Raw genomic sequence first — 17498 nt, 5'->3', positions numbered from 1 at the left:
CTAAACACCTCTCAGGAGAGATAAAATACCCCTCTTGCTTGGGCCCATCCCCAGACTTTCAGGCAGGATGATTTTTCCAGGTTAAAACACCCCTCTTGCTTGGGCCCATCCCCACACTTTCAGGCAGGATGATTTTTCCAGGTTTGACCCAAATTCCTCACCTGCCTACACAGCTATCACCTGCTGGGATGGAGTGATGCTCCTTATGGGTGTGCAGGTCAGTCCGCTTCGAAAAACTGCACCTTCACTGGGAGATGATGTGTGCCCGGCATCGCGTTTCGGTGCTGGGGTGCCTGCTGGGCGCTGCCCGCTTCCTTCTGTCAGACTCAGTGATCCTGAGTTCCCCTCCTCTGCTCACAGTTCCGTTTCTGCCCCCATTTCCCCCAATCCGAGCACCAAGTGGAGAGTGGCAGGAGAGGGTCTGCCTGGGGCCACTGATGGGACTGGGATGAGGGAGGGATCTGGGTGAGATGAGGGCCTTTAGGGGAGAGGCAGCAGCTCCTGAGGGAGGGCGCGGTGCGGCAAGGAAGGGCCTCCTGGGGAGAAGAGGGACAAGGGAATGGGAGCCATTCTGGGGAGACAGACCCAGAAACAAGGGGCTCCATTCCTGGTCCTCACCCTCCCCAGGCCTCCTGGGGTCATTCCCCACCTGTCCTCTAGGGGGCGCTCTGGAAGTGGCTGGAATTTGGATTCTCCAGGCGGAACGGAATGCATTGAGGCCCTGGTTTCACACAGGCTGTTCTCTTGGCCTCCCGAGGGCAGGGCCAGGGCCTGATGCTCCCTGCATCCCAGCACCTGGCGCGGGGCGGGTCCTGGGAGAAGCTCAGATGTTTGCCCAGGTGAATGGAGGTGAGCTGCTGGGCCACCACCAGGAGGCACTTTTGTCCCGCCTGCCTAGAGTTGCCTCCTCCCTGGGTCTCAAGGGAGAATGGGAGTGCCCAGCACAGCACTGAGGGGGTCCCCTGGTGAAAGCTCCAGAGGGACGTGCTCCGGCCTCTAGCTCACGTCCAGGACTGAGCTGGGCGCCCTCCCAATTGGGATGAGTCTGCCTGTGGACTGTTCCAGACAAGCCTTCCTTCCCCCGGGGCCCAGGCCACTCTGGAATGGGAATCCCCAAAGGGATGGTTGCCATGCCTGAGCTCACCTAGCAGCGAGAGTTGGGGAATCTTCCCTCCCTCTCCTCCTTCCCTCCACTGGCTGTCTCCTGGGCTCTGGGTAGTCGTCTTTGCGGATAGAGGTGGGAGGTCTGTTGGAATCTCTGTTTTTGCTGACTCCAGAGCATCCCTGTACTGTTCAGAGCTCTGAGTTATTAATCAGCAAGGAGCTTAGCTGGCTCTAGGGCCCAGTCCAGAGTCACAGGGCTAGTGGGAAGGAGGTCATGAGGCCTCGTTCCGCCCTCTCCTTCCCCAGGTGTGGATGTACGTCCCTAGAATCACCAACTCTCACTGGTCAGATGCCATGCGTTCTGGATCATGGTGGCTGCTCAGCCCTCAGCCTGGAGCCCCCGTCCTGCTTCCTTCAGTCCCCCCTGTCCTGCTGGCCTTCGGGATCCAGCTTGCCTGTCCCTCCTCCTAGGAAGCTTCCTGAGGCCCAGGGATCAGGGTGGGCCCCTCAGTTATGTCGTCCTTCACAAAAAGCCTTGCACCTGTAATTTCCTATTCCAGGTCTGTACTCCTGGTTAGGCTGTAAGCCCTAGAAGCATGGATTCAGGCCAGGGCCCCATTTTTAAAAAACAGTTATATTAAGATATAATTCACATATCATATTATTCATTCCTTTAAAATGTGCAGTTCAGTGGTTTTAGTATATTCCCAGATACGTGCAGCCATCACCACAGTCCCTTTTAGAATATTCTCATCACCTCAACAAGAAACCTTTAACTCTCACCCCTACCCCATCTTCTCCTTCCTCCAGCCCTAGGCAATCACTTACCTGCTTTCTATCTCTACAGATTTCCCTATTCTGAGCTTTCACATGAATGGAATCATAGGATGTGTGGTCCCTATGTCTGATTTCTTTTATCTACCATGTGTTTTCAAGGTTCATCCATATTGCAGCATGTATCAACATTTCATTCCTTTTTATGGCCATAAATTATTTCATTGTATAGATAGATCAAATTTTGATTATCCGTTCCTCCATGATGAACACTTGGGTTATTTCCACCGTTTGGCTATTGTGAATAGTGCTGCTCTGAACATGCACATATGAGTTTTTGTGTGGACGTGTTTTCATTTCTCTTGGGTATAAAGTCAGGAGTGGAATTGCTGGGTCATACGGTAACTCCATGTTCAACATTTGAGGAATTGCCACACTGTTTTCCAAAGTGGCCGCACCAGTTTACAGTCCCTACCACGGCCTCTAGATACTGTGTCTACTGTCCCCACTGGTAGGCGGGCCCTGGCTGGGTCTGCCTTATTCACTACTGTGTGGTCAGCCCCTGGGCAGAGCTGACCCATGGCAGGTACTTGATAAATATTTTGAGTGAATGAAAAAGTGAGTGTGTGGGTTCTTTTGATTATGCTGCCTGCCAATCTGAAACCCCTGTCCGTTCAGATCCTGTGCTTGCAATCTCCTCTGTGAACCTGTCTCTGATTCCCTTGCCGGGCCTAATCGGGAGATGCTTTTTCTTGTCACTCCTGTCCTCTCTGCTTCTCATGACTTGTGACTCCCCTGAGAGGCAGAGAGCTCCTCTGGGGTTCAGAAGGTGTCATAGTCACCGTGGCATCGCCAGCTTCTAATGCAGGGCTTGGCACAGAAGAGATGCCCTGTGCGAGGCTGTGGGAGAAGGGGAGCTGCATCCCAATGCTCAGGAGAGGGGAGTCCCGAGGGGGAGTTTGTGGTGGGGGCATTGTCCTGGGGAATCAGTGAGGCAACAAGAGGGTGGCACTGCTGCCACTGAGTCTCATCTCCAGGTCTTGGGGCTCCTGAGAGGGAGAGGAGGATGGGGGTGCTCCTCCTTGGCCAAGCAGCCACCCATCTTCCCTGCTTTCCCCAGGCCTGCAGCGGCCCTGCACCGAGCACCTGGGACACATAGTCCAGGATGGGGAAGCAAAGCCCAGGCTTGGAGGCCGCTAAGTACAGACATGATAGGGGCCCCATGGCCTTTCCCTAGGACATATGCAGGGGACCACGTGGTGAGGAGTCTTATGGGTACGAGGCCCATGGCTTTTAACATGGCAAGTGACTCACCAACTATTGGGGTGGGATGGGCAGATTTTCATTGGAATCTTTACAGATCCACATTTATTCCATTTACTTGCCAGTCATTCATATGTAGTTTTTGCATTTGTATAATAACTTCCATTTCCCCTCCCCTGGCCCCTGGCCCCCAGCCCCCAAAAGCGGCTCATAGGTTCTCCTTCCACGTCATTGCCCTCCACAGAGAAGGGTGAATAATCTTGATTCCTGTAGCCTGTGAACAGTCAGTTTATTGGGGACAGAAGAGCCCAGAGGCTCATGGCTGAACGGTGGATCCCTGGGTGGTTGGGTTTCTGCAGATGCAGCACTACAGGGAGATGGGGGGCAGGTGAGCACCTCCTTCTTCCTCACAGCCCCTCCAAGAACCAGAGCCTCCAAGTCCGCTGAGGCAGCCCCTCATCACTGTAGCCAGGAAATCATGTTCATATTAGACCCAAAGCAAGCAGAACTCGAGAGGGAGCAGGACAGGTGTGGCTATGTACACGGGCAGGGGTGGGGTTGATTCCCTTTGAACAGACAACGTCAGTCTCCCTTGGTTGAGAAATATTCCATGTCTCCTGGCCTTTGTGCTAGGCATTTCTCAGCCATCGGCTGCCAATGTGAGCTCAGGGAAAAGATGGATTTCTATAGTGCAAGTTCAACACACCTGAGCAGATAAATCTAGGCCCAAAGACCAACTCTTGATTCTGTGTGCTAGCTGAGGACCACTGACAGATCCTAAGTGATCCTGAAATCCTGGCCCTTGGCTTTGGAATTCAGAATGGGATTCTGGGTTGTCTCTTTTTGATATTTGCAAATGTGCATGTATGAGGTGGATGTTAAAAGAACTTTACTTTTCTTAGGCGCATGAGAGCCAGAGGTAAGACAGGTGGGGAACCTCCGGGGGTAGGGGAGTCTGGTGTGGTGGGGAAATTTCCATGGGATAATCCACAAAGCAGAACTGTGATGTGCCCATTTGGCCTTCTCATGGGGAAGAGAAGTGTCTGGGGGCTGCGGCCATTCTCTTGGCCACACTGGGGCCTGATTGCCGGCCGTCCCCGGATACGGGGATGCGTTCTCTTTCTTTGCATCCCACCCGCACCCCAGGGTCTAGCTCAGGGTCTGCACACACCTAAGTGAAAGACGACGCTTGAAGATACCTATGGGGCAGCTCCCAGTGTAAACCCAAGGGAAACCTTTGGTTAGTACAGGATGGTGGGATTTTGAAATAGCCCTGTCTTCAACTCTGGTGGGTGGGTGGGTGGGGGCAACATCCAGGTTGGGGGCTGGTGCCCTGCCCCTTGGGCTTCCAGCCTCTGGAGCTGTACTAACATTTGTGGCAGGAGGAGCTGCCCCCAGCCCCTAGCTTCAGGCTAGAGCCCCGCCCGCTCCCACAGCCCAGGGGCTCGCAGGGGATGTAGAGTTCACCGGTGCCCACGACGCTGCAGCCCCCACTACTGTTGAGGAGACTGGTGCCCCCTGGACAGTACGTGGGTGTGCTGACCACACATGGCTCGTAGAGGACGGCGCCTTTGGAGCTGCTCACGGCTGCGGAACAGGAAGGGATGCTCAGGGCCCTGCACCACGTGGCGCTAAGGACATTGCCCCGAAACATCTGAGCCAGGCCATGTCCCCACCTGCTGCCTTTCACCTCTAAGGACACCCCTACCCCAGCTACCAACTTCCATGTCTCCCACCCCATCCATGTAAAGTGCTGGAAGTTCCCCACATGTCTTTCTTCTAGCTTCTGTTTTACCCTCTCTGTTTCTACTTGTCTGAGTCTACTTTAACACCCTTCTCCAGAAAAGCATCCCCTTGTCTGGAGGGTTCCTGGCAGCTTCTGGGCCCTGAAGCACCGGGATCATGCTGTATATCTGCTCCTAATTCTGACTGCCAAACATATGGACAGCTCCGAGGGAGAGCCTCTCCATCCCCGAGGAGCTCCAGCAGACAGGACTCTTCCTCTGGGTGGGGCAGGCACGCTGAGGTTTGGGCCCCGGCAGGGTGCTCTGTCTGTGTTGGATTGATCAGCCCCCAAGACCGCAGAGCCCCTGAGGAGTGCTCATTTACTCACAGATATTCACCGGCCCGATGCCTTCACACAGCCTGGGGAGGGGGAGAGGAAAAGGAAGACACAAGGTAACTGCATCAGAGAATGAGGCCAGGAAACGCGCGGCCCCCCCTCCATCTGCCCGTACCATGGACCCTGTCAATGAGGAGGGCCTGCAGGCTGTGTGCTGTTTTAGGCTTTCCGGGACAGCAGGATGAGCAGCCACAGCAGCAGCAACCCGAGGGCGGGGGGGATATACACACCCGGTGCTCATCATTGACTCACCTGTGCTCCTCGCCCTCCAGCAGGCGCCGGTAGGTGGCAATCTCGATGTCCAGGCCCAGCTTGGAGTTCATCACCTCCTGGTACTCCCTGAGCAGGCAGGCCATGTCCTGCTTGGACTTCTGCAGGGCCTCCTCCAGCCCCGCCAGCTTGCACTTGGCATCTTCGAGGGCTGCCTCGCCCTGCTTCTCCGCCTCGGTTATGGCGCCTTCCAGTTTGCAGCGCTGGGGGGCAGAGCAGAGAAAGGCATTACTGGGGGCCCTGGAGCCGTGGACTGAGTCTCAGAACAGGCAGAGCATGGTCGTTGTGAGATAACAGAAAAAATATATAATCATATTGGTCTCTGCTCCCGGTTCCTGGCACCACCAGGAGCACCACCTGGACCTGTGATGGGCATCTGAAGTGGCAGCAGTCTTGTGGGACTTAGTGGGCAGCCCCTGACCTGTGGGATCTCATGCTATCTCTAGGTAAAGAGTGTCAGAATTGAGTTAAATGGTAGAACGCCCAGCTGGTGTTGCAGAACTGGTTGATGTGGGAAACTCCCCCATACAACTGATGTCAAAAATGGGAGTGTAATTGTGTGAGAGTAAAGGAGAGACACAGGCGGAAGACTGAGGTTTTCCTCCAGTCATGGTTATGGGCCAGATTCCAATCTGCTGGGGCTTCACCCTAGGATTGTGACATCTAGTTCCTTCGGGGGATTGGGACCAGTTCTCCTGTCTAGAACACCTCAGGGAGATCTGAGAGTCTCCTCTTAGATATGCTGAGCGATTGCTTTATGGCTAATAGATTTTAATAACTTTAAATAATAAATATATTTTAATTAAACATTAAATAACCATAAATGTTAATAGGTTTTAAGCATCTGCCTGGCCTTCACTAGCCTAGGAGAACAGAATGAGTCTTGTTTTATGAATCTGCAGAGTCACCTTGAATTTCGGGAGCATAGAATTACAGAGTCTTTGGTTGGAAGGGGCCTGGAGAGCACCCTTCCCACACTCCCATTTAGTGAGGGTCCTTGCTGTATCATCTTGATAAAAGTAGGTCGCTTAGCCTGCTGCGGACCTTGCTGGCTCCTGAGGCTTCTCGTCCTGCTCTGGGTCAGCTCTTCTGTAGAAAGGGCTCGCTCCCTCCAGGGGAGGCAGTGCAAGTTCATTCCCTCCTCAATTGGGCTCCCAGGGGGGATGGACCTGCCCGCACGACCAGGACCAGATGGTGGGTCAGCCTGGAATAAGCCTCACCTGGGCTTTGACATTCTCAATGTCTTGCTGCAGCCGCTGGATCAGCTTTTTCATTTCCAGGATATCGTTCCTGCGGTTGCGGAGGTCGTCCGCGTGGTTCCCGGCAGTGCGCTGCAGCTCCTCATACTGCGGGGCAGGGAGGTCAGAACCTGGGTTCTTACTCTGTGGCACCTCCCAGCCCCTTCTCACACTGTCCCGAGTCTCTCGTCTTGTGACTTCCTGGCTCAGGTGTGTCTGGATTCTTATACTTGCCCTGCTCCCCATCCCCTTCCCATTTCTGGTCCATTTTGGGGTCTTTTCCTGTGCTGCTCCTTGTTCCCTTCTCACCTCCCAGCCCTGAACCTCCAGGCTTTATTAAATTCTTCTCTAAGCTCCAGGCTCACTTCCCTTCTATTTAGCTGTTTTGTGTCTCATCTTTTTGTCTCTTTTTCCCTCCTTTTGCTCCACCCCTGCTGTGGACCTTGGTAAGGGGTTTCTGTGCTTAGTCTGGGATCTAACAGGTCTTGGGTTTAACAGACCGAAGACTGAGGACACACCGTGTCTGCCCACCAGATATGTATATTCTCTTTCAAAACAATTGAAAACAAAATGCAGTGTTACTTCTTATCTTGGCTTAATACATTTTTTTTTAACCTTGCGCTTTGAATCTAATTTCTGAATAGAGTGTTGTAGATTACATTTATAAATTTTTAAAAATTAACTAACTCTATATTTCCTGCTTATAAAGGATGAGAGCATTTTGCATAGAAAATATAAAACAAGAGTTAAGCACAAATCACTCTCTTTAGTTATTGTGGGAAAGCTTGCAGTTGCCTAGTTAATATCCACTCTCCTCTTCAAACAGAAGCCCCGGTAAGAGAATATTTCGCAGCTTTCTCATCAATGATGCCTATGGCCATTGCTAGATAGGGTTTCCAGGAAAGCTGTTTATAATGAGGGATGATTCAATTGGCATATTTCTTTTGCCCTCTGTTCTTCTTTCTGCCTGGAATGAACATGTGAGATTGGTGGTATTGCAGCCATCTTGGGACATGAGGCAACCATGAAGATTAAAGCAATGCATTAAGAACGGCAGAATAGAAAGCTAGAAGGCGACTGTATTCCTGATGGTAGCATAGAACCCTGGTGTCATCCACAGGCAATCTATTTCTGTACTTCAAGTTATTTGAGAAAAAACTAAATATCAAGTCAAATTTGTTTTACAGACAAATACAATTATTAAATAATAGAGTTAGCTTTCTGGTCTAACTTAGGGGAAACTGTAGTTGTTTTCCCTGAGCATACCTGACTGATGGTTAGCCCACCTGACTGGATGGAAAGCAACCAGAGGAGGGGCTGGTTGGAGTGAGACCTGGTCGCGGATAGGCCACAGACTGAGTCACAGGGAGCTGACTCCAGGCCAGGGTTTGATACCTTGATAACCATGGATCTCCAGACAAAGGGCAGAACATTGCTCAGGGCACTTCCTGGACACTGGTCCCCGTTGACTTCAGAAGAAAGTCCAAGATCTGTGGCTCTGCTGTGATCTGGCCCTGTGTCTCTAGCCCCATCTCCTTCGTGGTGTTTCATACCGGGCACCTCCCTTTCATGCTTCCGCAGCCTGGCCCCTGCTGGCCCTTGGCCAGGCGTACCCTTCCCCCATGCTCTGCTTATTGAAATCGTACTTGGCCTTCAAGAGCCAGATCCAATGCCAATGCCTCTGCCTTTCCAGATGTAATTTACTGCTTCCATCATGGTCAGACTCCCTTAGCCTGTCATTCGATCTTAGCTTCCTTATGTTTCTGTTTGGTTGGTTACACGTTTCTCTCTGGAGGACTGTAATTCTCCTTGAGAACAGGGCTGGTCTGACTCTTAGAATCCTCGTGGTGCCACACACCTCAGTAAGGCCCTTCTCCCCAGGCCACCTTATTTGAAACTGTATTCCCACCGCACCCCCTACGTGTCGCCCTGATTTATTTTCTCCTTAGCACGCATCCATCTGACATACATTCACTGCACTTATTTGTCTGTCCCGCCCCTGCCCCTGCCTCTAGAATGAAAGAGATACGAAGGCAGGGGGTGCTGTCTGTCCTGTTCCCTGCGGGTCTCCAGCACCTAGAATGGTGCTTGGCGCACGATGGATGCTCAATGAACAGTTGTTGAATGAGTGAATGAGTGAGTGAGTGAATGAATGGGGCTTTTCACAGATGGATGGCTGAGACTGAGATGATAATATTTGTTAAATCAAATTGCCCTCGGGGACACCAACTGGCTTCCCAGCAAGCCCCTCATTACTGTAGTATGAGGCCACCTTAATCACTGTTTCTGCTCTACCATTAGTAACCACTCCATGCCATTAACCTCCACCTACGCCTTGAAGCCCAGAGCCCTCTGCCATCACTGCCAATTAGTGTTCCGTGAAGGTTACTTAGAGGAGCACTTTCAGTGAGTCTGTGGGTGAATAAAGCTGGGGCGTCCTGATGACAGGCCTGGGCTGTCTGCGGGGTCTCCCACACGCTCAGTGGAGACCTGGCCTGGGGCCTGGGGCCTGGCGCCTGGCGGAAACAGCAGGGCTGGTTGCAGCGTGGCTCTCACTACCTCCTCACCCGCTTCCTGGGGGAGCATGACTCTGGGGCCCCTCCCGCCTGCCGTGGGCCTCACCCGGCGCTGGTACCAGGCCTCCGCTTGGGCTTTGCTGCGGCTGGTGATGTCGTCGTACTGGGCCTTGACCTCAGTGATGATGCCGTCCAGGTCCAGTTCCCGGCTGTTGTCCATCTTCACAACGACCGAGGTCTCTGAAATCTGAGACTGGAGCAGGCAGATTTCCTGGGGGTGGGGGTGGCCCGGGTGAGAATCGGGGAGCTCTTTGAGGGTAAAGTGGGGGAGAAAGCGGGTGGGGAGGAGAGGGTCTGGCCCAGCTCTGGCCTTCCCGCAGCAGACTTGCAGGGACTTTGCCTAGCTGTCCTGGCCTTCGATCACTGACCTGTTCCCCATCCCCACCCTCCAGTTACACAGAGACCCAAGAGCCAAGGTCTGGGCCATCCGACTCTGCGAGTCTCTCTGCCTGAGAACCACTGTCCCATGCTGATTTTTGTCATCTTCTCACTTTTAAGTCAGCTTGTCCTGAATCGTACCCACAGGGCAGGGGCTTCCCCACCCCGTCACCTCACAGGCCTGGTCTCTGGCCGACCTCATCATACAGGCTTCTCAGGAAGTCAGTCTCCTGGATCAGAGCCTCCACGTTGGTCTCCAGGTCAGCCTTTATCAGGAAAGCCGTGTCCACATCCTGCAGCCAGAGCAGTGACAATCATAACCTGGGGCCACCTCCCAGGCAAGCTGGTGGCAGGAGTGGGACCCACTTTTCCCCAGTTAGGCCCATATGGATGTGAAGGGGTGACAAAGCCAAGATGGAGAGAGGGGTTGCCAGCCCCAGGACCCCATGCCTGGGCCTGGCATCCCAGCAGGGAAGGATTTGGAGGAAGTGGGGTTCCAGGAGCTTTGAATGTAGCTCCTTAGAGCTGGAACTCAGGCCAGAAAATACGGAGCTATCTGTCTGAGGACTGATCATGATGGCTTTTATTTTTGGAGGTGTGAGTCAGAGTTTTGGTAGCTACATCTCTAGCTTCTTGGGCAGGTGTAGACACAACCCTTATCGTGAGGTGGGAGGTGGTGGCCAGGTCAGTCACTGCCCTTTTGCCAGGGGTGGGAGGCTGGCCTTCCTCTCTCCCAGGGCCAGTGGGGCTGGCATCGGGGTTTGTGGGTGGGCGGGCTGCAGGCATGTCTGGGAACTGTCCAGAGGCTGAGTGGCCCCCAGGCCCACTGGTCCAGCTTAGGAGGCGTACATCCTCCCTCACCTTCTTCAAGGCAACAAACTCATTCTCAGCACAGGGCCGCAGGGAGAGCTCCTCTTCGTATCTGGTGGGATGGGCAGGAAAAAAATGTTTTATTTGGGCTCGTAGGGTTTGGAAGGGGTGGTGGTACGAGGCCCGAGGAAAGGAGCCTAAGGGGGCAAATTTGTCGCTCACTGACTGAATGTCTGAAGGAGGCACCGGGTCCAGCTGTGTCTCTGGGCACCTATGGCTCCTCCAGCTACTCAAGATGATCTTTATCATAGACACTCATTTGTCCCTTTGCAAGTTTACCCCCTACCCTACTGCCCAGCAACCTGTCTCTGTGATGAATCATTCTCTGGGAAGTCCTTCTGAAGGCTACCTTTATTCTATCTTGCTGCTGAGGAAGCTTACTTCATCTAGTCATTTCCTCTGGGAAGGCGATGAAGAGTTGGCTGCCTGTTGCGGTCACAGCTGTCTTTTCTGAGCTGTTCTGAGTTGGCTGCAGTCACTGATCCTGTGTCTCTGCTGCCCAGGAGTTCTGAGCCTGGCCTTTACCTGCAGCTCACTTGCAGAGGTAGCAATTACCCACTTTACCAGATCCTCAGAGATAGCTTGAATGTTTCCTCTGGGCTCCAAGGGAGCTCCTCGCCCACTCACTGGCCCCCAAGGCAATGGAATCAGGATCAGGGGGTTCAGTCAGGCGGAATGACTCAGTTTGACGAGCAACATCAATCCATTAAAAGCTTCCCTGCGCTTTCTGGAACCCCTCCTTCCGTTTTCCAGCAGAACTCAGCTGTGGCAAAGGCACTGGGCGCTGAGCTGGCCGCTTGGGTTACAATCTTGGCTCTGTCCTGTGCTAGTCATGTGACTTTGGGTAAGTGATTTGGCCTCCCTGGGCCTCAGCTTCATCATCTGTAGAATGAGGATAACACTGGTTCTGCCTCACAGAGGTGCTGTGCGTTAAAAATATCACACAAGCTAACATCTGCCAAGCCAGGCCAGTGCTGGCACAGGGTACTGTGCGTTTCCTATTCTTGTTAAAAATCCCCTCTGCTCTCATCCCTCTCCAATTGCCCCACTTTGAAAACCCAAAGTCCTCATCTTGAGCTGCAAAATATATCTCCTCCGCCTCTCGTATCTTAACCATCAAAAACGGCATCATTCCTGCTGAGAGGGTTGGCCTCACCCCAGCCACGGTCTCGCCGCATCTCGCCTGTCACAGTGTGCTTGACTTGTTCTCTCTCACTCGTTCCTTCCTTGTCACCTGCTCCTGTCTCCTTTTCTAGGGTCTACTCTGGGCTCCTCTTTTACAAGAAGCAACTGGAATGAAACATGGCCTTCAAGACCCTTTGCAAAATGGCCCCTCCCCTGGGAAACCTTCCTGGGCCCCTTCTACTCTCTCAGTCTCTTGGGATTCCTCCCCTCTTCTGCCTTGTACCACGCTGTAGCTTTTGGTGTGCACGCACGCACAGAGGTCTGCCCTTACTGGACCGGGACAGCTTGAGGGAAGCAGCCAGATCTTCCCAACTCTATCACACCCGTACTGCCCAGCACAGCAGCTGGCCCCGAGTAGACATATGGTTGACACCTGCAGCATGTGTGTCCCTGGCATGGCTCTCTGCATACTCATATGTCTCTTGTCAATGGAAATGTATCTCTCTTGACCCTTCCCCACTCACATAAGAGACCCACCCAGGACCATAAGACGATTTATCTGGGCCTCCACTTCTCACAAGAAGCTCCGGATCTATTAGCCGGTGAGCTCTTCACTGACATGTGTCATAGCTACCTGCTGCTGTGTGAGTCAGGTCTGGAGCCGGCTACATACCCTTAACCACCAAGAACTGGGAGGGAGACAGGGAGACGGAGCAACTGGAAGTGAGAGAAGGGGCGATGGCTTCTGGCTGCGACAGGCGGTTGCGGGGTGGGATATATTAGCCAGGATGTCATGAAGAAACACTGAGAGAGGCTCATCAGGGTGAAGGAACAGGGGAGTTGAAGCTTGGAGGGAGGAGAAGGAGGGTTTGGGGGTCTGCTGAGGAATATGGAAGTGTTCAGGGTCTGCAAAGGGACTGCTGGAAGATAAGGTAGAGCCCAGAAATGCAGGAGAAAGCTTGTTTGACGCAAAGAGAGGAAGAGGGTGGTGGGAAGGCAGGTGATGACAAATTCAGAGTTTCGAAGGTTCTGCCGTGCCAGTGGGCAGACACCCTGGATGCTCTGCCTACATTATCCCACCTACCTGCGCTACCACCTGGTGAACTAAGTTTCTGGCTTCCCATTTTAAAGGTGGGGAAACTGGAGCCCAGACTGTTTATGTCACTTGCCCTATGTCCCCGACCAGGTGACAGCAGAGCCAACTCACTTTTTCTTGTAGGCTTCCAGTGCATCCTGGACGCTGCAGAGCTCTGACTCCAGCCGGGCCCGGTCCCCGGCCGAGGAGTCCAGCTGCCTCCGAAGGGTACAGATGTAAGCCTCAAAGATGGGCTCAATGTTGTTCTGCAAGGACCTCTGCTGCTGCATGAAGTTCCACTTGGTCTCCAGCAGCTTGTTCTTCTGCTCCAGGAACCGGACCTGCAGCCAAGAACAGGATGTTGTGGGGAGGCAGAGACCCTGGGGACCACGGCTGGTGAGAGACAGTGCTGGGGCAGGGGTGGGGGCAGTGGAATCAGTCTGTGCGCTCACTCTCACTCCCAATGCACTGCTCGATGGGCCAGCGCTTTCAGGGTCTCTGTGCGGACCGGCCCCTGCGGCTGTGTCTCTGTGTCTCTGTTTCTTTCCTGCCCGCGGCAGCGTGTGGGACCCCACCTTCCACGCACGGTCACACGCAGTGGTGAAAAGAGTACTGCCCCAAGAGAACTGAGCAGACCCTCCTTCCAGCCCTGCCTGCCTGCTTCCCATGAGACCTGTAACCTGGGCCAACCCAATCCAGCCCTCACTTTGCTGCCTAAAGCTCTTACTTGGGATCGTATGGGAAGCATTTTGTACATCATACTAATGTAAGCCGGTGATTACACTGGAAATTGGGGTTTCCTCAATTACGGCCCAGGAGCGCCCAGGGCCACCCAGGGGAGGAAGATCAAAGGCTGCGTCCTAGCACTCTGACCTACTCTGCCCCATCCTGTATGGCTGAGTCCAGAAAATGTCCCTGTCACTGTAATGTGGAGGGCTACTGGCCTACTCCTCCATGTTTGTGGCTTGGAAACCGAGGTTAGGAGAAGCTGAGTGAGTTGGCCACAGCCACCCAGGTCACTGGCAGGGGGAGCATGGTCTCCAGCCTGCGCCCTGGGATTTTGCATCTCGCCATGTTGCCCTACTTCTGGTCAACGGCCCCATCGCCAGGATGCCCCCAGCCTCACAGCATGTGGTTGACGTAGCAGACAATCGGGGCCCACGTTGTTGGGATGGGTTTACAACCAGAACTTAAAGAGCTTTCAAACGAGTAAGTTCAACAAGCCCCCTGTACTAGAACAACTGGTTTTTTGGAGCACTTTTGTATATATTACCTCCTTCAATTCTCCCATCACCACCAAGCCCCTTCCCACCGGGCAGCAGGGTTCCTGAGACTGGGAGGTTAGTGGTTTGCAGAGGGCCTGAGGGTAACTGTCAGGCGTGAGCTAGCCCCTGGGCCCCCGTCTCTCCTGACTGCCAGCCCAGAACTCTTTGCCCTAAACCTTGGGGTCACCAGAAACACTGACCTAGTCCCTGGCATGTATCCTGACCCCAAGAATCTCCCTGGGGAGTGGGGACAGGCCCAGAGGTAGCTGAGGGTGACAGGCCAGTTTGGCACCTTCCAAAGGCAGCATGTCACCCTTCCCTGAAGACTTTCAGAGCTGTGGCTCTGGAATGACAGATGTAAGACTTTGTTCACAGTCCCGTTGTGTCCCTGGCTCTGACTGTTTCACCTTCTCCTCATCCCAGGCCAAAGCTAATGGCAAATTCTGGGGTCACAGTGCCCATCCCTGCCTCCAGGCCCAAGGGTCTCACCCCAGCTCAGACACCCAGAAGGCAGCTCTGTCATTAAAGGCTCATCAGGGAGGACAGGTCTCTGCCTCTTGGTTGCTTCTCTCAGTATCTATCATTGCTCTGAAACTTCCTCTTGTAGTCTGATCTCAGGCCCCTTTGTGATTTTATCAGATAATATTCAGAGAGAAATGACATGTTAAAAAAAAGGACTAGCAAGCAGAAATGTCAAGTGCTGAGCCTGATCTGACCAGCTTTCAGCGATTAGGGGTCGCGGAGCACAGGGGAGGCCAGTGGATCCACAGCGGCTTCTCTGCCATCTCACTCTCCCTGCCCCTCTGGAGCAGACACAAGGCGCTTCCTGCCTCCCACGGCCCTGGAGCCCCGGGCCCGCCCCTTACCTTGTTGATGAAGGCCGCAAAGCGGTTATTGAGGCACTTGATCTGCTCCTTCTCGTCCCTTTTCACCCTCTGCACAGTCGGGTCGATCTCCAGCTCCAGTGGGACCAGCAGGCTCTCATTGATGGTGACGGGGGCGATGCAGGCAGGAGGCCCGCAGGCGACACCCACTCGGTACCCGAAGCCAGGCAGGCCACACCTGGAGGCGACCCGGGGCCTCCCGAAGCCCACATTGCACAGGCTCCGGGAGCCGAGGCAGCCCAGGGCACGGAGACCCCCGCCACCACCCCTGACCCTGCAAGGCCCCTTGCTCACTGCATAGTGGGTGATGATCTGGGGGAGGACAGCTGAGCATGAGCTGAAGCCACCTCTGGAGCCCTGCTTCAAGGAGCGGCACGACATGGTGGGGGCGAGGGGCAGAGAGACGGGGCACTGGCAGGAGGGTGGAGGTGCGAGTTATCGGGTCAGCTCAGCCTCCGTCCTTTTATCTGGTAGGTGATGGAGGGCCGAGCTGGGCCACACCCCAGATCACCATGAAATCAGGTTTATGAGCTTGGCATATTGGCAGCTGCTAGGTACCACGGTGGATAATTAGGGTAGCAAAGAGCAAAGAGCTGGAGCCAATGGTCGATGCTGGTGGGCCCCATAAAAATCCTATTTGTCCTTCCTTGTTTACGGGGGTGACGAAAGGGGCCAACCAGACAGATACGTTCAGCTAATTCAGTGGCTCGGCCTCAAGGAAAAGGAGAGTCGGGACTTTATGCCACTTCATGGGGGCATGAGTTATAAACCCTGGCTGCTCCGGGATTAGAGACCAAATTGGAGGTGCTTGAGGATGTTCTGTATCCCCAAGGCTGTTTCTGTGTTTTTCTGCAGATGCTCCAGACCCAGGTGCCCGCTATGGGCGGTCCTAGGAGCTTCCAAGGAGGAAGGATCTGGGCTGAGAGAAGCCTCCCTCAGCAGACGGGGCCCTGGCCCTGCTCAGGCCAGGCAGGGTCCTGGCTCTGGCTCAGCTAACCTCGTCCCACTGGCGCTCCTGTGGTAGAAGGCTCCAGACACAGACTCTTGTCTCCAGAGACAGGTTAGTCCAAGAAAGGCTGCAGAGGACTCAAGAGGAGATGCCTTGTGCTTGAGGAGGGGAGAGGATGGACTCTTTGGGCCTTGTATGGCTGTTAGCATAACTGACACCATCTTGGGCCTGTGCACTCCCTCCTGTCCTTCTGCTGACCTTACCCAGGACTGTACTGGGCAGTGAGTCACTTCTCTGTCATCAAGGGTTTTGTAGTTAATGGATATTGTTTAATAATCATTAGGACCAGGTGGCCCCTGTGCTCTGTTAGTCCCCAAACAATGTTGAAGACCTTCCTTGACATATTCCTGGCACTCATGAGACTAGTTAACCATTCATAAATTGTTTGTTTGGTTGTTTGTTTGTTTTGAGGGGGAGGTAATTAGGTTTGTTTATTTATTTATTTAATGGCGGTACTGGGGATTGAACCCAGGTCCTCGCACATGCTAAGCACGCAGTTTACCACCAAGCTATACTCCCACCCACATTCATAAATCTTGACTTAGGAATGCAAGTCTTGTTTCCAAGCACCTACCCCAGTACCCCAAGATAACTATAAAAATTGTCCCAATGGTCCCCTGTTGGTACAGAATGCAGCTGCGGATGCTTCCAAATCATTGTCCACCCCATCCCACCCTATAATAAGTTACCCTGTAATAAACTGATCCATTGATTAGATGGAGCTGCCTGCCTCGTTCTTTGGTCTCAAGATACCTTCTCAGTTGGTTGGGCACTTTGTGTTCCCTCCATCTCCCAACAGGCCCCCTAAAGATGCACTGATGTCAGCCATTAGGTGGGTTCCTTCGCCTGTCTTCCCACCCTGTCCTGAGCCTCCCTGAGGTAGGCTGAGTCTGCTCTTGCCCGGGGGCATCCCTGGGGATGGTCATTGCTCTCAGGAATTGTTCAGGGAGATGCAGGTTACAGGCTCCCTCCCTGGCACCCAGGTCACAGCCCTTTGGAGATGCTTGAAACACCTCCTCCCTCTGTCCCCTCTCCGCCTTTCCATCAGTCCCATTAGTGAAACCACTGCTGTGGCTGACTGGTCTTTCCCTTCCACACTGTGACCTTTTCCCAGGTCAAAAGTGAGTCAACAACGATAATAATAACATCTATTGGGTGCTTGCCACTTTTGGGACCACCCTGAGCTATACAGCCATTATCTCATTCAGTTCTTATGACAACACCATGACGTAGTTTTTATTTTACAGATAGGGAGAGCGAAGAGCAGAGTGTTTAAGTAACTCCCAAGCCACACAGCTTGTCCGGGATAGGCTGGGATCCAACCCCATCCTTTCTGATGTCATCATGCCCTACTGCTCTGGGGAGTAGCTGGGGTTAGGAATCAGGGGTCTGCTGTCAATATGCATTGTGTTTCCTGGCTTCCCCACCTCTGGATTCGGAGACTGGAACACAAATGTTTCTTGTGCTCGACAGCTCTCAGTCTAACTGTGATATTTCACATTGTCCCTTTTTACATCGTCTTGACTTTGGGTCCCAGTCCTGGGG

The 17498-nt window shown here is 53.5% G+C and overlaps 1 protein-coding gene and 1 long non-coding RNA gene across 2 annotated transcripts; one reads left to right on the top strand and one right to left on the bottom strand.

Annotated features, from left to right (window-relative positions):
* Nucleotides 1-3413: 3413 nt before the first annotated feature.
* Nucleotides 3414-15394, bottom strand: KRT82 (keratin 82). Its single transcript, XM_074374830.1, has 9 exons — nt 14927-15394; nt 12928-13136; nt 10587-10647; nt 9923-10018; nt 9394-9558; nt 6754-6879; nt 5516-5736; nt 5255-5286; nt 3414-4728 (listed from the first exon to the last, which is right to left on the bottom strand). The coding sequence occupies exons 1-9, from the start codon at nt 15323-15325 to the stop codon at nt 4508-4510; spliced, it is 1530 nt and encodes a 509-aa protein (XP_074230931.1). The 5' UTR covers nt 15326-15394; the 3' UTR covers nt 3414-4507.
* Nucleotides 13059-16674, top strand: LOC141579378 (uncharacterized). Its single transcript, XR_012510595.1, has 2 exons — nt 13059-13191; nt 15800-16674. It is a non-coding gene; the product is annotated as an uncharacterized LOC141579378 (long non-coding RNA).
* Nucleotides 16675-17498: the final 824 nt, after the last annotated feature.

The sequence above is a fragment of the Camelus bactrianus genome, chromosome 12 (assembly GCF_048773025.1).
Source record: "Camelus bactrianus isolate YW-2024 breed Bactrian camel chromosome 12, ASM4877302v1, whole genome shotgun sequence".
Taxonomy (NCBI): Eukaryota; Metazoa; Chordata; class Mammalia; order Artiodactyla; family Camelidae; genus Camelus; species Camelus bactrianus.
Note: the sequence above shows the minus strand (reverse complement) of the source record. Positions and strands in the feature narration are given on the sequence as shown.